Source organism: Plectropomus leopardus, chromosome 22, assembly GCF_008729295.1.
Source record: "Plectropomus leopardus isolate mb chromosome 22, YSFRI_Pleo_2.0, whole genome shotgun sequence".
NCBI classification, from domain to species: Eukaryota; Metazoa; Chordata; class Actinopteri; order Perciformes; family Serranidae; genus Plectropomus; species Plectropomus leopardus.
The window spans coordinates 12960643-12982102 of record NC_056484.1 but is presented as its reverse complement, the minus strand read 5'-3'; the positions used below and the strand labels follow the sequence as shown (position 1 = coordinate 12982102).

Genomic DNA, 21460 nt, shown 5'->3' with positions numbered 1-21460 from the left:
CTTTGAAGACCTTTTCTAGATCTTTTTCTGGCAAAATTTAAGATTGATTTTTGGACAAATCATCTTTTTCCATAATATACATACACATACATATATAAAATAAATTTATACACAAATTATAATTCTTAAGTATTAAGTTTGGTGGTAGGTTTAAATATCTGTAACATTAAAAAATTAAAAATGTGGAGCTTAGCGCAGAGGAGCTTGGCTCATTTTGACAAACAGATAAATTAGATCAGATTAAATGTTTCTGGCAATTAAGTCCACATAAATTCAGATCTAAGACTAATGACTTGTGAGGCCTATTTTTTTTTTTTTTTGTAATTAATATTAAGACATTTTTAGACTTTTTAAAGACCTGCAGACACTCTGGTTTGTAGACAGACAATAGTGTAAGAGTGCAGAATGCAAAGGACGCTGGAAAAAAATATAGATTTACAGGTTGCTTTATATAGATTTTTGGTAATTTTCAGACATTTTTACAGGCAACGGATTAGGGCATTCATAGAGTAAACAATCATTAGTTACGGGATAATAGAGTACTGTTAACTTTATAATTCAGGCACACTCACAGTAATATTTTCCCCTCACATGTCAGCTAACGTTAAAGTATGTTTAAGTATGTATATAAAAAGTATGAATGATGCCCAGTAATGGTGATATCTGTGAGAAGAAGTTAAAAATAGAAATATCTCGGCATCCTTCATGCTACAGAGCATCAATAACAAACCATCATCGTGTAACTGATAGCGTTAAGTATCCAACAGTGTAACTTCCTTACCTTGTTTGCTAAGCCTCACGGCTTCACCCAGACAGTAAAGCTCTTTGTCGCTGTTATCCAAAGACGAGCCTGCGTCAGAACAAACAAAACAGCCACTTAAAAACACGCAGGAGCATTCACAACAAACTTTGGGGCCATGCGTGAAGCCATGCTGGTCCGAGGCTGGCTATCAGGCTAGCATTAGCTTGCTAGCGCCCGAGTGAAGCTGTCAAAGCTAACAAACTTACAGCTGGACAGTTGAGGATATCATTACTGCACGCGCCACGGTGCTACAAACTCTGCACTGTGACGGTTAGCTTGGCTCGCGCGCCTGTGCACGACCGTTAAAGCAGCCTATTAATATTGCATTTCGTAGTAATATTTTTTGACAGTTACTTTGCTGCGCTTTGACAGACCCTGCATGGTGGAGGAGCTTACTCAACTCAATCACAGACAGTTGGACCACGCACTTCCCGACAGTTTGTCCGCAAAAACAACAACGCTACCGACGTGCGAACTTACTGTCAACAAAACGTAATTTAGCGGCACTGACGAAGGAAGACCAAGGCTCGCAGAGGAAGGTATCCGGACTTGGTATTTGGCGATCCAGTGTCGCCATTGCTCTTCCTTCTTGTTGCTTTGCTGAGAGCCGTTTTTTCCTCTCTCTCCTTCGCACGCAGCAGGCGAAAAACGAAAGAACGACATATGCTGACGTCGTTGTCGGCGAGCTTCGGCTCAGCTCGGTATTTTCCGGAGGGTTGAGAGGTTGAGCGACAGACAGGGAGCTCCTCACGAGTTCAAAAGTTCAGTAAAGCTCAAAGCTGATATTATACAGGTTTATCTCCTTAGGAGAGGTACACGGTTATCAAAAGCTGTAAAAATGAACCTTTTATTTATTCAAGTAGCAGTGAGTGATCTAACGGTGGACAGAAAAAAATAATGTCTGTTACTGAATAGGCAAAGACGGGAAATGTATTATCAATTAATTAATTAATTATCAAAAAGTGGGGGAAAAATAAAGATTATAACCCTAACTATATTTATGGGGGATGTGTCATGACTCAGCTCAACTTCCATTTACAGCAGGCATCATGACACAAAAAATACTTAAAAGACAACATCCGAAATAAAAAAAAAACCAGATATTCCTCAGCTCAAATGAATACAAAGATAATCCTACCACATTGAATCAGAAACTGAAATGGTGTAAAATCAGCACAGTAATGCATCCTCAAGTCAAGTGCTTCAATCTGCATTGATCCTCCTCATAATAATAATAATAATAATGATAACGATAATAATAATAATAACGATAATAATAATAATAGTAACATTTTGTGTTTACTGTTTGTATTCTTTTTATTGTGTTTACCCTTATTTTTTCAAAGGTGCTATAAAAATAAAGTTAATATTATCATTATTATTATTTTTCTTACAACCCTTAAAATCAAAAAGGCCTCAAAAACCCCCTGTGAATCTTTGGTGATATTATTATGGTTAATATATACTGAAAAAATGCTGGTGATTTGGCATTCTCTAAATAAATAAGTGTGTAAAATTAGACCTGTCAGGAAAGGGCTCTTATTTGAACTTGTAAAATGTGCCAATGCTAGATTTAAATCTTCTCTCTGCTTCATTTAAAGACATTACAGCACTATGTGGACTTGGCAGGGAAATGCAAAGTAATGGGTTTAATGGATTTTGGAAAGAGGAGGTCAGAACTACAGTGTGAATAACATTATGGTGCTAGTAGCATGGTGGTTACAGCTGCCATTTATTTATTTTTTATGTGTAGCTCATTTTAATTACTTGGCTTCACTGAGAGCCCAAATTAATGATTGAATGATGCTTTCAATATTTTTTGCAGGTTGGGTCAGAGGTCAGACAAACAAAACACCAATGTAACATGACGAGTAGATTACAAAGTGGGGACCGAAGGGATAACCAAGACTCTTCAAAGAGGTTCAAGAGTTCTCCAGCAAAATTCACATCTTTAGTTTAATTGTAGCCATATTGCAATCAGTTAAATAATGTTTAAGCTTTTAGAGTAACAACATAAGATTTTTTGGTGGGGATAGAAGCAAAAACAGGGATTTTTCAAATTGAAAATCCACCTAAAAGTTCCATCTAAATCATGCATTATAACTGAATTGAATAGAGGACATTTTTAATTAAATAAAACCGAATTCTCTGGGTCATTGAAACAAAGTGTCTCAGGATGTTTAAGTTCTCAAAGTAGCTCAGTAGGTCAACCTCATGGCACTATATTGACCTCTTGTGGTTGAAAACAGAACCTGCACTTGAAAATGCAAAGTTGGGGTTGATGGAAGTGACACATAAATCTTTTGCAATAATCTTAATGTTATGGATTTCAGCATATTTCTACCATTATGATGATGCTGATCATACTAGTCATCTAAAGGGAGATACTACAGGTGAAAACTGCTTTTTCATGCACTGATCAAATTTTGAGATTTTGGGCCACTTTGCGTCAATAACATGTCTTCTTCAAGAATACCAAAATGGAAACCCCCAAAATAGACATTCAGATTCATTCAAGATGAGATTTCTGTTCTGGAACCTTTTGCAAAAAGAGCCAATTTTGATTAGATGATCTCCATATTCAAACAGCATTTCATAAAACTTAAAATACTAAAAATAATTGTCTTAATTTAAAGTAATCAATTGGTGAAATTTCAAGTGGTATTTAGTAATCAAAACCTTTGCCTTTTCACTTGTAGTGTCTTACATTTTGTCTCAAAACGTAAGAAACGTTACAAAACACATCTTTAAAGGCCATTTTCTCAAAATGAACTTTTTTTTTATATTCTGAGCTTAAAATCTCCATTTGGGTATCATTTGTGTACACTAAAATTAGCAGGTTTACTTCTATCTATACTCTGAAGATTTGTGCAGAGGGTTTTTTTTCATGTCATTCTTGAACAATTTATTCCCCAAATATGGAAAAAAAAATGTATTTCTTGATAGCTGTTGAGTGTATTTTCTGCTTTACAGAGCGATAAAAACATTTTTGTAAAACTCTTTGACTCTAAAAAATCAACTAAATTTATTTAATGTTTACATTTCTGTACTGCAAATGATGTATATTTATTTAGGTAATATCGAATTTGCATATTTAAAACTACATTTGCAGTAAATTTGTCACACAAAAATTAGTTGTATTAAACTAAATCAACTGGTTTCATGGTGATATCTACTTGTATTAGTCATAAAACCTCAACAGGACTAAAGAATTCAGTGGCCACATGCCTGTGATCATGTGATGCAGCATGATTTTTTTTTTTTTTTAGCTTAATCGGGGGAGAGTGAGACAGAGAAGGGTGGAGATACAGAGGAAATTAAAGTCTTAAATGAGGGCAAGGAAATGACTTTGATTAGTTTATACTGAAGTGTCAAATCAGGTCAAATCCATGCACACACAGATTCCACACACACACTTCATATGATTCCCCCCCCCCCCCCCCCCCACACACACACACGCACACAAGCACACTTCTCTATTCTTTCCACTGTCTCTCTCACAAAAACAAACACACAGAAGATGACTCAGCCACAGTGTTGTGTTTGTTTCCCACACAGTGATCATTGAGGTCACAGGACAAATCAGGAGGTCATAAGAAACAAGCCAGGAAACACAAAGTACTATTTGTCTGTCTCTTTACAGGTTATAATATCAGTTTTGGGTCACAAATGGCTTCAAATGCATTCACTCTTTATTTTAACCCCCTAGAAGTTGTTTTTTTTAACAACTCTCCTGAGCAGTTGAATCCTAACAAAATTGTGCTTTTTTTCTTTCAGAAGTTTGAACCTGCATTGTAAAACTTTGTGAAGAGAAACTAAAGCTGAGTGGGTTTATTTAAGAGAGTTGGCTGAGGCATGACAGAAAAGTGACAGACACGTTCACAGACAGAGTACATGTAATATGGGCACTGTGCACACATACAACCACACACACATTTGCAGATGGAAAAAGTAAAAAAAAAAAATAGAAAAAGATTAATGAAAACAAAATCATTAATTTTTATTGAAAAAACAAAGGTACATTGACATTGTGCATGTCACAGAGTGAATGCCTCTCTTGAATAAGACACTTCGGCAGGTTAAATGCATAGAAATCATTGACAAAGCTATAGCTTGTTGGATGATGATTACAAGAGTGCTGCAGAGGCATAACCAGTATACCACACATGCATTCATTTAAGGATATACTATGCAGGATTTTCTTTAAAAAAAAACAATGTATAGACTCAGAGAGAAGTCTCAATCCTCATTTATGACCCACTAGAAGTGTGTGACCTGTATTTTTCTTCTTCTGTGTTTGGATCTTTTATGGGCGTGTACCCCCAAAGTGCTCAGTTGAGATTGTGGCTTTATAAAAAAGGTAGCAACCATGTGCCAGACTGTAACCAGCAGATATCCAATAGACACAATGCCGAAAAACAGAGAAACAGGGACAAAGAGCACCAAACGAGAGTGAATCTGGGCAAGCATGTTCACAAACAGTGACTGGCAATCCTGCATAGTATACCTTTACCTTTGCAGAGTGACAAAGTTACATCATCCCACTTTCAATTTTACCATATCAAAAGGTATAAAAGAAAAATAAAATCAGAAATTCTTTCAATAATCACCTAAATGCTGAAAATGAAAAATAAGACAAAAACGTGACAGTTTATAAAACAAAACACTAGCTCACTGGTTTGTGCTTCAGGAAGGATTTTTCTTTTTTTTTTTTAACCAAACAATCAAAAAACAAGTCAGACTGTTTTCAACAACAATAAAATACTTGATTTGCCACACGGAGATATGAAATAAGCTCCAACAAGGAGGAAAAATAGTGCTTTGGCAGAGTGACACAAAAATGTGATGAATGAAAATGAAAAAATGGCAACTACATTCAAAATGATATTTTTTTTTCTACTATGAGGGAAGCATTTAACTTTCATCTGGTACCTTAGTTGAGACTACATAAATCAAAGCATCTGGACTGCACTCACAGCAGCATTCTCCGAAACTAATTAAACAGCTAATGTTAATTGAAGTTTTCTTTATGGATTTACACTCTCAAGGCACTTTAAAGGACATCATAAAAGCATGTTAAGCACCACATGAGAGCGCTGCGAATGCTGTGATAAGTACATCATACACTAAATGTAAAATTGCCTTTATGATACTTGGTTGGAGGCTGTTTTATACAGTCTAAGTCTGAAAGTTTAATATATCTAGCTGGTCTCCTTGTCTGCACAGATTTACCTTAGTGAGGAAAATCACTGAAAGTTAACGACTTTTATATGCATCGACCTCCTCAGTGCACTTCAGTTTTGAGAATTTGTAATCCTAGTTTATTTGTTGAGATATTGCAGTACCTGCTATCCATCACTAGAGGGCAAATGGGCTAACCGTGAGACAGAAAATGAATGAATGAATGAATGAATGAATGAATGAACGACTAATTTTCTCAACACACAAGGTGCATTGAATCTAAAAAAAAAAAAGCGGAAGAAATTATGAAATGGCTCACGTTCAAGGCCAATATCAATAACTTACAATCAATATCATTCTCTGATTTGGTAATATTGTACAGAGTATTATGCTTCATAGTGCGCTACCACCCTATCTATTACCCTGAAAACCTTTATCACATTATCCATATTTCGGCAAATGTTCAAAAAAAAAAAAAAAAAGAAAGAAAGAAAGAAAAAGAAAAAGAAAAAGAAAAAAGAAAGAAAGAAATCTTGTGGATGATTTCAAAGTACCTTACATTCATCAGTATATTAACAAGCATAATGAATTCAGCCATTGTCCTAAAACTGGACCAAAGAAGTCCAAGCAGTGGCACTTCAAAGGGAAGACTAGAGGGTCTTTAAGAGGCTGTAGTGTTCTCATTTTTTAAGCTACCACTGGTGTAGTGGTATCTTGTGAAACTTGACAACCAAAGAAATCCATTGATATATACCATGTTGGCAAAGCTTGTCAGGAAGGGGCTAAATAATGCTTGAAAATTAGGATGAATTCTGGCAACGGAGCAACTGGCATGGCCATTTTTTTAAAGGGGTCCCTTGAATTCTCACTTCAAGATACTTGATTAAAATGGGTGCTATGGGTACCAACGAGTTTTCCCTAAACTTGAGATGGCTTTTTACCTGGGTAAATGTTTTCTTTTAAATTAAAGCTGTATTTTTGTCTTTTTTAAGGTTAAAACACACCCAGCATTCATTAAGAACAATAAATCACCTTACATGTATAGATGCATAACACATTAAAACAGGATTGTTGTGGAACTCCAAATTGCAAAACCGTACCGGCATGAACACCATATAATTAGTAACTGTAAAACAAGAAACCATAAAACCATAGTATAACAGTATGCGACTCCATAATTGACACATTGACATGTTTCCACTTAGCCTCTTTACTTCAATAGCATTATAGAATTCCTGAAATTCAGATATGGCTTTTACTTTTGGTTTGCCACCCCAAGATTTTCAGCAGCCCCCATCTGGCCACTGCTACTGAGACTCAGAAGTCATAATGCTGCTATAAAGTTGAAAGCACTAACACATCTGGTCTCTTTCTGTGCATGCATCTGCTTACTAAAGCATAAGAAACCACCTTGGAATTATTGTAAGAAGGCACGTTTTAAAGGATTTCACATATTAATTGCAATGGTGTTGCTATAGGATATGAAACAGGTAAAAAACTAAAAAAAAATAGCAAAGGCTAATCTACACATGACATTGAACATTTCTTTTCCAACAGCTGTTTACTGCTGCAGGGTGCTTAGGCCTTCAGAGGAAATCTTTTGGGAAATGTATGCGTTTAGTACTGTTCTCAGTTTAAGTGTGCTACAAATGTACCAAGAATGATCTATATATCCAAAACCAATTATCCTTCTTTTTTTCTCTGTTTATCATATGTGTAATAATGTCTTCTTGCAGATGTAGTCATACATGTACATGCATGCATACAGTGTGCAGATGCTCAAATAGTGACCGTTTGTGTCTGCTGTGTGTGTGTTGTGTACATGTATGTATGTTATACTGTTAGATGGGTGCAGGGACCTGTTGCCTTCCAGGTCCGGGCTGAGAGGAGAATTTCTTGGAGTGCCAGCGGGTCTCCTTGTACACAAACCAGGCGTTTCCTGCCCACACAAACATGTTGAGGTAGCCAAACACCTGGGAGAGTACAGACAGAAAAAAGACTGCTTAATAATTCTAGAAAACACTTAAAATAAATGAGGTTATTTTATTTCCTGTAAATTTTATGTCATGTTACACTGGAACTCTCAAGCACAAAAAGACAAAAAGATTTTGATATTTGATGGGTTTGATATCATTCACAATAGCATACACTCACCGACGGTTTGAGGACTTACATTGTGTCACATTTTTGTTTATTCCAACAAATTTGCTTTGGACTTGTGACACAGAAAATCGATCGTGACAATAGCGTCCGGGGACAGTTAAAGTGTTATTGCTCTGTGTCTCATGACTGCAAGCCTGCTTAACGTTTCTGCTTAAAGGGACAGTTCACCCAAAAATCAGAAATACATATTTGTCCTCTTTCCTATGGTTCTATTTATCAGTCTTCATTGTTTTGGTCTGAGTTACCGAGTGTTAGAGATATAAGCTGTAGAGATGTCAGCCATCTCTCCAGTATAATGGAACTAGATGGCACTTGGCTTGTTGTGCTTAAAGCGCCTAAAAAATACATGTAAAAAACTCAGTAATATCTCTTACCAGAAATCATGACCCTGTTACTTTTAATAATCCACAAACCTTGTTGTGAGCAGATTTATGTAGGAACTATTTTGTCTCTACTTGGCAACTCAAACCAAAACAATCAAGATCGATAGGTAGCACTACAGGTGAGAAGAAATATACAGTATGCATTTTAGATTTTGGTGTGAACTGTCCCTTTAAGTCTTCTTGTGTAGTATTACATAAACTGAGGGGATGGGACACTGCCACAATAAAAGGCCATTTTATTTTTATAAAAATGGCCTCTCTACTGGCCAATTAATCAGATTTCATCATAGAAATGACTAAGATTGGTGCAAGTGTAACCAATATCTGCTTGTAGATTTGGGTTTCTCCTCACCACGGAGATATTGAGGGTCCGCATGCTGGCGTACTCCGTGACCTCACAGGTGACGTTGCTCCCCTTGCAAAGTGCCAGCGTGTTGCTGAGGCCTTCGGTGTCCGTGGCGTACTTCACATTCTGCAGGCCCTTCGCCCAGGCAGACGAACACACCAGCCACAGAAAGACCAGGATCGCTGTGACCACAAAGTCCTGGGAAAGAGGACGAACACATCTGCATCAGACACAAGCTACAACTCTCTCATTCACAGTGACCCACTTTTTTGGGGGGGATATAATTGTGTTTTGGGGAAGCTGACCAGCAAGATCAGTACTCACAAAAATGGGTCCAAAGTCAGAGTCCTTGTAGACGTGCATGTAGCCTAAATACACCAGCAGAGCCACCATGCTGTACAGAAAGCAGACGATGGCAATGCCCACAAAGAACTCGGCAGAGGAGGCCGAATCGCCCACCATGTGTGTCGTTGTGACAGTGTGGTTACATAGAGTGGTGTTTCCCTCGACGAGTGGGACCGTGCTTAACCTAAGATGGAATATTATTGTTGTTTTGAAATTGATTATGCAACTGATGACAGGTGACTTTTTAAACATGACATTGAAAAATCACTAAAATGTGTTGTGATTCTCACCTAAATGGGTAGTGGAAGTTGGCACTGAGAGTTTCATTCCTGCCATCGCCGCAGAAGAGAGATATGATGTTCTTCCCAGAGTATCCGCCACAGCTTCCAAAAGCAAATATGGCTGTGAGCTGTTTGGACAGACAAATGAGAGCGAGTGATTAGGGAGACGGCTGAGACTGATGGGAGAATAGCCCTCTTAGCTTTGGGGAAATGAAGTAATATCAAAATCAAGAAACTTAAAGAGGAACTAAACCCCCAAACCACTTTTTAAAACTGAAAACCAACTTGTGTATTTGCAGTGTTGCTGATGGATTCACTTGTATGCTGCCGCGCATCAGTCATCTTGCATTTACAGTTCACATCCATGTTTGCAAAAAACATAAATACTCCACACACATCTTTACCTGCCAGCATGCAAAATCTATACAATCAGCACAGTTTGTGCTGTGGGTACCCAAAATTAGTTTAATCAATATAGTATCCGAGCAAATGTCTCCCCTTCTGTTCCTGCGATATTATGGTGATTAATGGCCAGAAAAGTATTTCTGCAGGATATTATGATGACACAGTGAGGTTGACCTTCTGGATTTAAAATGCCATTACTTCATCATTAAATCCTATTAGATATCTGTGTGAAATTTTGTCATAATTATTGTATTAACTCTGGAGTTATGGCCAAAAACATGTTGACTACCAAATTCCAAGTCCAAGTGAACGTTCGTGCCAAATTTTAAAAAAATCCTTCAAAATGTTCTAGAGATATCGTGTTCATCAGGATGAGACAGGTGAGGTCACAGTGACCTTGACCTTTGACCTATGGCCACTAAAATCTAGTTAGTTCATTACTGAGTCCAAGTGGATGTTTGTGCTGAATTTGAAGAGGTGTGCTTGAGATATCACATTCACAAGAATGGGATGAATGTACAGAAACATGGAAGCATAATATCACCTGCCACTGCTATCTCCAGCATGGAGGCATTTCAACTCAAGGCCAAACACCGAGAGGGCAAAAGCTCGTTCCAAAACCAGAGTGAATCAGGGGTTGGCTTTAACTTTAAATTTTGATTATAATACTGTTCATTAACAGAAGCCTAGCTGACGATTCCTACAGAATAAATCTATAAGATATTAAAGATTTGTTCAAGCGTAAGGGAGGATATTTGATATATTATTTCTAATACACCTACAATACACAACACTAACTACAGGGCTGCGCATCGGCAAGCCTTTGGTGATTGATATGTATCATGATGCAGGGGTTACGATGCAATGTGTTTAGTCAAATGCCTGAAGATAGATTACAAGTGTATCTTTATTTTTTGCACCCCAACTGAATATATCACGTCATTGATGAATGACAACCATAACCAATCATAATTTGACTGTGATCCCCCATACCTACAAGTTCTCTCAGGCAATACATTTGAAAGAGCTGTATATTGTCATAATTTCACACCCCAAAAAAAGTTGGCAACCCAAATTACAGCATCAGCAGTAAAGAGCTAGAGGGATTAACAGATGGCCAGAATTTTTATCCAACAAACAGCTGAAAATAAAACTCACTACTCAACAATTTTTTTAATCAGTTTTCTTGAGTCTTTTTCTTCTTACATTGTTTTTCTCTCATGGAAATGCCCAGTCTAAATCAAATTGATCAAAAATGATCTTTATTTGATGCAACTTTCTAGATTATTTGTATATTTTCACTATTGGCTTCTGTGGCCATCCAGTGACACCATACAGAATAAAGAGCGAGAAAAGTTTTTTTTAACATGCAAGATGATTCTGTAGACCTTCCTCTCACAAATAAAATAAAAGTGGCTTACATAGCTGCACTAATGCTGCCATTCAGCTCTCAAATTCTTTCTTGCAGGGGCAGAAAGCATCTGATTCAGCGTGTAGGCCATGTGACACTAATACTCTCCTTAAAACCAACACATACTAAATTCTTTTAGTCAGGCTGGCTGCAGCTAAGCTTAACCCTCAAACAGCAGCAGGCAGATCATATTAATCGAGAGCACTGAGCTCTTTCAGTCTCTCACCGATATCGCTTTTCTTATAACTTCATGGATCTGATTTGTTCTCCTCACATTGCGTTGTCAACAGCTTTCACACATTCTCGACACGCAGAGCTTCATGTCTCTTCCTGTCATCACACATCCTCACTGAGCTAGTACAACAGACAGCTGTGCTGCGGTACAACACTAATTCAAAGGTTTAACATCACAGAATAGAGCTAAATACACAACTACTGTCTTTCTGCACAGAAGAGGCATTTTGAGCCTTTTCATCATCTTTTCTCAAGTCAAGAAATCAAAGGTTTATAGGATCATGTTTTAATATCCTTGTTTTCCAAAAACATCTTAAACCTTCATCAACTCGGGGGCAGCGCAGTAAGCTGTGAGCAGAACACTGACCTAATACCAGGTTATAATCTTGAGAATTTCATTAAAATTGATATCTGTTAAAGCAAAAACAGCATAAACAATAAAACCACAAATAAAAGTAAATAAAAGAGATAAAACATACATTAATAAGGTAAAATAGATAAAAAATAAGTAAAAGAAATTAAAACAAAATAAAAAAACGACATCACAGAAAAGCAAGTCTATAAAAATGGGTTTTAAGAAGTGATCTTAAAGAAGTCACAGTCTGCCAGCCTTATCTCCTCAGGCGGCCGAGGGGCCCTGATGGCAAAAGCATGGTCACCATGTTTGTCTTAAAAGGTTAAGATGATCTCTGCCTCCTTTATACTGCAATGATTTTAACTGAAATGTGAGGAGTGCCTCCAATCACAGGAACTCACCAAAAATAATGAAGAAGTTAAAAATTTGAAGCCGCATCTGTTGTTATAGACAGTACGTAGTGGACAGGAAGCAGATTACATCATACAACAAGGCAATGTTTTTTGATTAACACCTCACATTGTGAGGTAATGACATGCACCACAGTCTGTGTTTTTTTTAAAATACTGACCTCTTAAAATCTGTTTCATCAGCATAAGTGTATCACACAAACGCACACCCTTGAAAAATGCTTACGACAGGGCCGCCTCAACTTTTATCCTTCAGCTACACGCCACGAAACCCACACGCACACCCACATTTACTGTACATCCACACACACACACACACACACACACACACACACACACACACGCACACACACACCTCAAGGCCTCTCTCCAGATGTTTCTCCAGATGTCACTGACTGCCACTTCCTGTTTTTCTGGCTACACACACCACGGTAAGCTACTTCTCCCACACTCTTGTTTCAGTAATTCTGTCACTCTCCCACTATGAGGTCACGCAGCCTCAGCATGAATAACAGTAACAGCCGGGGTGGACCAAACACGCACACACACCTCGGCATTGTAATTCTTTTGTTTATGTTCACATTTTTAAACAGAGCATAAATACTTCACTGCACAAACACAGTCGGACAGTGAGGTATTTTGTCAACTTTCCAATATCAGCATTTAGTCCTAATTAAGGCTACAGGAGGCACCTTCTTGAAACGTTGCAGCTGCCAAAAACTGTGGACAAACAGCAGTGCCTTGCCAGTACTCAGGCATCTCACACATCTGCAAACCACACAGCACCAATTTATGGACATTCCAGTGCCTGCCAAATGAAATCACAGGCAGTCTTCACTCACAACCAAGCTGTGAGACAGCATCAGTCATTTGAACACATTTGCAGTTTATGAAGTTCAGTTACAAGCAAAAAGTGGGACCCAGTAAGTGTTTCGCAAGTCTCAAGCAGGTCTTAAGTCTCTGCACTCAAGTCCAGAGTCAGAACTGGCAAGTCCCAAGTTATGTGCACCAGGAAACGTTTTTGTTTATTTATCTGTGGCGTGAAACTATGGAACAGATTTAATATGGAACTAAAATAATATCCAGACAAAGACAAGTTTAAAATAATTTAGAAAAACATGATTTTTCACAAGGTACAGGGATTAAAATGTATTCTTTCCAGATTTATCTTCCTCTTTTTTTCTGTAAAATAATAATGGAAAATTGTACATATTTGATAATGGGTATTTGGGTGTATACATATATGTTAAATCAATTGGAATAAAGATTTAAATCAGTTTAGGAAGCTGGTTAATTAAAATTCAATGACTTCTGGAGAAGGGGTGGGGTTAAATAAGTTTGTACTTATTCTCACTCCTTTTTGAATATGTAAACCAAGTCACCATGTGTTTGACTATTTCTTTTTCTTTGTGTTTGTTTTTGTTTTTCATTGTCTGTAAATATTACTTTTTTTGTCTGTCTGCTTTTGAATAATAATTTCTTTATTTCCTTTTTTTAAACATTCGAAACAAATCCAAATGTCTCAAATCAAGACAATATACTTCAAAATCTTTGGGGCTTAGGGGACAGTATCAAGTATTTTTAAGTCAAAAGGCTCAAGTCTTGCTGAAATCACGAGTCATAGTTGTTGGAGTTCAAGTCGAGTTGCAAGTCTTTTTAGATTTTGTCAAGTTGAGTCTTAAGTCTTTGGACTTGAGTCCAAGTCATGTGACACAAGTCCAAACATCTGGTTACAGATTCCTGTATATGATGCAAACAATAAAAAGTGAGTATATAGGGAAGAAAATCAACCTCATTAAACTGAAATATCTTGTTACAAACACAATAATGGCTTACACAGAGGTCACTGAGTCCAGATCAGTTTGACCAAAAACCCCAAAGCCACTGGAGCATGTGCCCATTGTGTCGCTGGGTTTCCTTCAGAAGCCCAAAAAAGGTGTTTTTCCCTCTTTTGGCAGAGAGTCCAAAATGAAAGAAATATCTTTATCACCGTTATTCAACATGTTGGGTGAATGGAGCAGCCTTGTAGCATTTGTTACTGCGGACCCTCTTTCCTGTTTACTAGTGTGAGCAAGATAACATCGAATGAGGTATGAGTGTTTGGGCGAAACCATTTCTATGCAAAGTAAACTGCTTTTTCATCTAGATGCCTCGGAGGTTTACATGGTAAATGGACTTTGGGTAAAAATATTGGACAGGGCAGCCTGCTGTGGTGATGAACCATCCATCCTGAGTTAAAAATGAGTTTGCTGTTTTCATTTAAATGCTGTGTTAAATTAATGTCCAAAATCCACAGTCTAAACACACACTCACCGCTGTGGCCTGACAGTAAGATATACAGTATTTAACAGTTCTGTTATTTATTAATGGAAAACTTGCCGAGCATGCATGCACCAGCTTTGTGTTAAAAATGTCTCTGATAGACTGCAATTTGGTAATGTTGAACACTACAATTAAATAGGTAGATAATTCATACAAAAATGTGTACAGCTATAAAACTTGTGAGTGAAAGTGTGAAGCAGGGCTAAAACTATCAATAATCTTCAATATTTTATTATTAATCCAACAATTATTTTCTTGATTAATCGTGTAGTCTTTAGAACATCAAAATAATAATAAAATGCCTGTCACAATATTCCTAAAGCCAAAGCTAAGACTGTCTAAAACCTTTTTTTAACCACCATTTGGAATCTAATTTGAGACCAATTTTACAAAACTGAAAAAAAAAAAAAGAAAACATGAATTGACATGTATTACTTCAGGATAGGGGGAATTTTGCCCAATATAAAACGTGACTTTATGGTGACATTAATGCAAGAAGCATTCTGTAAATTATTATCATTTTTTTATTCACCAGTTATTTTATTTAAAATTCTGCGTTTTTAAGACTTTCAAAATATTGATTTTAGACATTTTAATACTAATTAAGGCCTTATTTTTCAATGCCCTTTTAAGACTTTTTAAGGGTCGGCAGGAACCCTGTTACATAGTTGTTACTTGACTATTGGATGGGCTGGGAACACTGTTTTAACAAACAGGACATTCCAAGCGTTACATGCAGGAATATGAACACACACTTTATCATTCAGTCTGTTGTGAATTACAAAAACATATCGGGTTAAATAAGGCCAGCACAGTAAAACACACTCTCTCATACACACAGAGGCTTGTCCTGAGTCAGATGACTGGCTGTTTCTGCTGCTCTATAGCTCTGAATGTGTTTGAATCATGAGAAAACAGAAGAGCTGAGAGAATCTGAGGCTGCGTTACTCCACACTGGACTCCTCTGACCCAGTTATGTAGAGCAGAAATGATTACTGGCATTTCCTTACTTAAGGAGCTGTTTCATGTTCTCTCATGATGCACAAACCATGTGCTCTGGTGTATGAGTAGCCAACTATCAGCACAGTTACTCAGAGGTCAATTATTGCTGAGAGATGCATTAATCTATAACTGTGTCCTCTGAAGGGCAGGCCAATGCAACCAGTGAAATTCACTGAAAATAACTGATGTCACTTCAGCCAACTTTTCTTTGTCGAACACACTTTCTATCTAAGAAATCTAAAAAAAATCTGAATGTATACTGAGCTAGTAAGCAGAGGTAGACAAGTAAAATAAGTTAAAGCTAAATTACTGATGTTTGGGTATTAGTTTGCTTATTCTGGAGTGTTAAACTTTAAAAATATATATATTTTAAGCCTTTTAATTAGATTACATTACTGATTTTTTAATAATTATTTTAAGTATAAAAACTCTACGTTGATACATGCTTTCTACATCATTGTTTTGTATAAATATTTTTTCCATTTGCATTTTTCACAAATTTTCCCTGGAGCTATTTGCTTTGAGGATTTTTCTCAAGAGTACAAATCGCCGGGAAAACCCAAGGACCCAGAAAAGCTCTGAACCTCCCTATCCTCTGGGTATGACACACACACACACACACACACACACACACTTAACATATATGATATATGCATTTAACTTACCCACTCCACTAGTTTGACGAAGCCCAGCGGCTCCTTCAGAGGCGACAAGTTGAGCCGAAATCCGGTCATCATGATTTCTGATCCAAAATCTTTACCCAGTTGTTGCTAAACTGTGGATGTTGGTCCAACAGGGAGGAAAAAGGGGGAGTTGTTTGACAGAATGACGTGGTTTTACTGCCGACGCTGCAAAAAATAACCAGACAAAGTTATTTAAAGTGACTTTTATAACCAAAATTTGCAATAAAGCGACTTTATTCAATTTCTGCCACTGAGGTGAGATGATTGGCCTTACTGAAAATATACTTTTACGCGTTTAAGGAACTTTAAACAACACATTTCAATGGAAAATCATAAGATAAAGTGGATATTTTTTGCAGTGTAGTCTGAAAACCGAGTGGCTGGCGCTCCACTTGGTGATGCGCAAAATACGCAGGCGATGTAGCGGATAAAGAGTGTGCCAAATTACGCTTTGCTTTTGTCGAGAAAGCGTCATGCGTATTAAATTACAGGAAAATGATGCTAAATGAAAAAGCGTGACTCTATCTCATTGCTTCCACACTGTTGCAAGAAAGCTTTGTTTTCCATCTGAGCTGGAAAAATAAGTCTCCAACTTCTTAACGATCACACTATAAAATCCCACCGAGACAACTTCAAATACATGCAGTTGCCACAATGAACAATCAGCACAGTAACACCAGGAGACTGAAGTTACAGCCCGAGTACCAAAAGGCACCAAAAGTTTCCTACTGAGTTTTCATTGGATCCATCCGCCGGAGTCCGCAGGCTGCCTCCTCCTTGCTGAGTGTGCAGTTACTGTGAAACGCCTCTCCGGTGCTGGCTGGGTCATATGACTCTCAGCAAACCACAGATTCTCAAAATTCTCTAACAAAGAAAAAGAAAAGCTCAGGGACAGGCTGCAGTTGAACAGTTAAATTTAGTAAAGGGTCATTTCACAAGATGATCCGATGAGAGTCCCATGTCTAACATGAGACTGAACTTAAAACATTCTTCAACTGCACATTTCAAATTACACCACACTTCTAAGAGAAACCATTAAAGGGGTGCTCCCCTCAAATTTACAGGTTAAGATAAAGTATATTTGGCACTCCTGTACTGACATCCACTATCCTGTTAGTCATTGATGAAGAAAATACAATGGCACCGATATGATACGTGCAATAATTGCGTGAATTGATGTTTTCTTTCATGACTTTATGTTTAGTCTGCTTGCCATATTATTGCCTTAAAATTATTTTATGTCTGGATGTTTTTGTTGCGATGTCTAATTGCACTGCTTAGACTACTGTTATATATTTCTTTTTTCCCCCTTTTCATTTAGGAATTAGTCTAGCATTCACATTATTCTATATCATAAGTTGTCTGCACTTTTATGTTTTTACTGTATTTCAGTAAAGAAGACTAGGTGAACATTTATGTGCTTCTAATGAGGATCCTTGAATAAACAGTAAGTTAAAGGTCCAGTAAACAGGATTTAGCAACATCTAGCAGTGAGATTGCAGAGCTGAAATTTCTCCGTGTCAAGCATGTAACAGAACTTTGGTGACTGACATGAAAATGTGAATGACCCTATCTAGAACCACTATTTGGATTGTCCGTTCTGGGCTACTGTAGAAACAACATGGCAGACTCTGTGGAAGAGGACCCGCTCCCTATGTAAATATAAACAGCTCATTATAAGGTAATTAAAGGCCAACAATTCTTATTTTCATGTGATTATAAACCAAAAAAAACATATTTCGGAATATTATATACCATTTCCGCCACTAGATGCTTGCTGTCTTTACCTTAGAATGAATGAGTCATGAGTTTTTATTTATATATATTCAACGCGTCCTCTTGCGTTTTCACCCCGGCCTATGTAGTTCTCCTGCATGCTTGGCACACAGGAGAAGTTTCAGTTGGTTAATTTTAATTAACTGCCAAATTTATCTAGAGTTTTACAGTAGGTTCATACAGGTTAGCTAATGATACATGAACAGGTGAAATCTGCCTTCAGACAAATATTAAAAATAAAAGTTTTGAATTATAAATGAACAATAATATACGCATATTTACTTACTTTCAAGGATATTTTTCTTTTTTAAAAATGATTGAAAATTACACACCCATAAGATGAAGTGTTTGCTAAATATAATTTGAGTTTTCCTTTGCCATTTTTGTACATTTGTGTAGTGTTTCTGTTTTTAAAAAACCCAGAAAGATGTTTAACTGGCAAAACGGGACTCCTAAAAACCTTGATATTAGAGGATGTAAACATATAAGAACTAAAAATGTTAATACTAAACAAATGAAATATTATTTGAAATCAGTCTGATATATAAAAGTAGTCAAAAAAATCAACAGTTCCAAACTGACAGGGTGGCATCTTTAATCAATGTATTGTTGACAATATAGCAAGTTATGTTAGTTAAAATATCAGTTGTGTCGGGAGAGACTTTGGGACAACCAACATATACATACGAGTAAAACAACAACAACGTAAAGAAAAAAAAGTATTCACAAACAGTTTTTCATTCAGCACACACAAGGCATTCACACAGGACTACACACACACACACACAGAAGCTAAAAGCTTGACAGTCACAAAAAAAACAGTCACACTGCCACTTCAGTCAAGCAGGTTTGGATATTCTTCTGTTGGTACAAAAACGGTTGTTCTGACAAAAAAAAAAAAGAAAAACCCTATTCTCTAGCATGGTCGTCTCCCTAACCTGCCTCTCTGCTTTCAGTCAAACTATTTGTCGTATGTACAAGTGAGAAGGCAGTATGGCCGCATCGTTTGTAAATAAGAATATTTACTGCAATATTTCTGGCAATTTTTTTTCTCCCTTGTCATACAAAATAATATTTCTCTGAGGTAAGAACCGAGACAGTATCAAAATAGTAAAATCATTGTTTTACTTAAATGCACCACATAATTGGAAAAAGAAAACGACAACTGTGTTGTGTTGTTACTCCAGAACGAGAAAACAAATGATCTGACAGATAACAAGTGGCGACAGCTTTGGAAAAAACAAAACAGTAGGAAGATAAAGAAACAGTGTGTCATTGTTTTGGTAGCTGTGTTGTTTACCAGCTTGTCTGTGTTTGAGCAGGTCGATCGGAGCGAGCGGCCAGAGACGGGTGTCAGTGACATCACAGTTTTTGTCAAGGTCTTTCCTAAAAATCACAGAAAACTAGCAGGGTCAGTGTGCGTGAGGGAAACAAATGAAGTCACTGAAGGTCTGATAGCTGGGGTGAAGCCGCTCAGGGGCGAGAGCACTCTGCACCCTGTGGTCACAGCTGGACAGTGAGAATATGTGGAGCTATGAAGTGGCTAAATGTCCGAGAACAGTGTGCAGGAAGAGAATAAACTGCTGAAGTTTTAAAAGTTTAAAAGTTGAGCAGGACAGCTCTGTGAGATGACACTTTGTGCTGAATGTCAATAACAGCACACTAACTTGTGAACAATTTTAGTTTAGCATGTTAAGATTTGCTAAATGGTAGAGTTGCACAATATATCATTTTTTAAAATCTTAATCGGGATGTAAATCTTGTGTGATGAAAACACTGCACTGAGAGATTTCTTTAAATTAATTGATTAAAATGTTACTATAATTCTTTTATTGGTTCCTTTTGCGTTCACTTCAATTTGTTCAATAAAAGATTGTCCACTTTAAAAAAAAAAGTATTTTATATTTTATCTAAAAGCACTGGAAAGACAGAGCTGAGTATACTTTGATATAGGCTTGTTTATCGCAAGTAATATCACTATATTTAGATTTATCACATATCGCATATATAGGAAGTAGAGGCAAAGTCAGGGTCATAACCTAAGTATTAGACACATTAACATTTTAGATGGGTGGAAGAACGCAGTACTCACTGCTCAGCCTGAAAAAAAATTCAAGTATTTTGTTACTTGTATTAAGCTATGTGTCCTGTGATGTCACCAGCCCCCAGCTCCCTCTTAATCCCTCCTCTCTCTGCGACACAAAGATCCCTTCACTCTGAAAGGGCCAACTCAGCAATGTGACTTAAACACACCTGCAAACAGGAGTGACACTCTGCTGAGATGCTCTGAATGGGAAGATAATTAAGTCCAGAAGGCATTTTCAGCAAGTTCCCATTTATACCTGGGCAATGAATCCAAACATCACTGGGCACGTTTACAGTTTCCCAGAAACACCGCTGCGGAAGTTTCCCTGCTTTTCAGGAGTTAAGGCAGTGATACCAAGGGCAATGTTTCGCTGATCAGCAACTGTGCTCCACCAACTGCCAGAGCATGGCCGGCACACTGCTGTCAGACAGTCACTCCTGATCTCAAGTCTCACTTTTTTTGCCTCTTGGTTATTCTCTATTAAATTGCCCAAGGAAAAAAAAACACACTCACTACTTTATCATTTGTCACAACGCTGTGTCTCCTTTCAGAATAAAAGGCCGGCAAAGCAAAAGGAAGAGTGTTCTCTATTCCCCCGATCAACAAGAACATTTGCATAAAAGGAATACTACACAATCCTTAAAAGGAAGAAATCTCAGCGCACACGCACGCACACACACACACACACACACACACACACACACACACACACACACACACACACACACAGCAGAACCAACATTTAACACACACACACACACACTCACACACACACTCTTCAGCCCAGGAGCCACATAATCTTTCATAAACACATAGTTAGATCATCTTCATTCCAGTGAAGACAATTTCTGCAATGTATTTTTCTTTTTTTTCTCTTTTTTTTAAACATCAACTCTTGGTCTTATACAGCAAAGACTGGTTTCCAGACCATTCACCATCGTGAAGACCCAATTTGAAACTATTAACTGAAATCTCATCTTGTCAATTTAGTTTTGGGGCTGTGGCAAGACTAAAGTTATAAATGGAGACTTAGTTTTTTATAACTTTCTCAATCATTATTCTCACAAAAGCTGGAGAAATATAATCCGGTGTTTACACATATGTGGTGGCCTGCCATGGTTAAACATAGGCCACCACATATGGATTTTATATTTTTGGAGGACTGATGAAATAATATACGATTTGGTTACTCATTGCACCACACTCTCGGAGTGCAGGGCATACTCTGGGCACAGATGGAGCAGCAGAACGCCAGGTGCAATGAAGCTTAACTGT

At 37.3% G+C, this 21460-nt stretch overlaps 2 protein-coding genes across 3 annotated transcripts in view; both read right to left on the bottom strand.

Moving 5' to 3' along the window:
- Window positions 1–1428, bottom strand: part of atxn7l1 (ataxin 7-like 1) — a 39356-nt gene extending 37928 nt beyond the window's left edge. The window contains exons 1-2 of the mRNA XM_042511564.1: window positions 1283–1428; window positions 782–850 (exon numbers count right to left, since the gene is read on the bottom strand). Of these exons, the coding sequence (XP_042367498.1) occupies window positions 782–850; window positions 1283–1379 (166 nt within the window). The 5' untranslated portion in view covers window positions 1380–1428. The remainder of the gene's footprint in view (window positions 1–781; window positions 851–1282) is intronic.
- Window positions 1429–4777: 3349 nt separating this feature from the next.
- On the bottom strand, window positions 4778–17109 carry sypl1 (synaptophysin-like 1). 2 transcript variants are annotated; one of them, XM_042511637.1, is made up of 6 exons: window positions 17053–17109; window positions 16306–16488; window positions 9511–9629; window positions 9200–9404; window positions 8882–9073; window positions 4778–7956 (listed from the first exon to the last, which is right to left on the bottom strand). In XM_042511637.1, exons 2-6 carry the CDS (start codon window positions 16375–16377, stop codon window positions 7825–7827), a joined length of 720 nt encoding a protein of 239 aa, XP_042367571.1. In that variant the 5' UTR covers window positions 16378–16488; window positions 17053–17109; the 3' UTR covers window positions 4778–7824. The 2 variants fall into 2 exon arrangements, with proteins under 2 accessions (XP_042367571.1, XP_042367570.1); XM_042511636.1 differs by lacking the exon at window positions 17053–17109 and having other exon boundaries at window positions 16306–16661.
- Window positions 17110–21460: the final 4351 nt, after the last annotated feature.

What these genes read in the sequence shown, in the direction of transcription:
- sypl1 (XM_042511637.1), bottom strand. Translation starts at nt 16,377, where the DNA reads ATGATGACCGGATTTCGGCTCAACTTGTCGCCTCTGAAGGAGCCGCTG. An exon ending in CTGACTTTGGACCCATTTTT is followed by an intron (nt 9,074 to 9,199) that starts GTGAGTACTGAT and finishes CCTCTTTCCCAG; the next exon opens with GACTTTGTGGTCACAGCGAT. An exon ending in GGACCCTCAATATCTCCGTG is followed by an intron (nt 7,957 to 8,881) that starts GTGAGGAGAAAC and finishes GTACTCTCCCAG; the next exon opens with GTGTTTGGCTACCTCAACAT.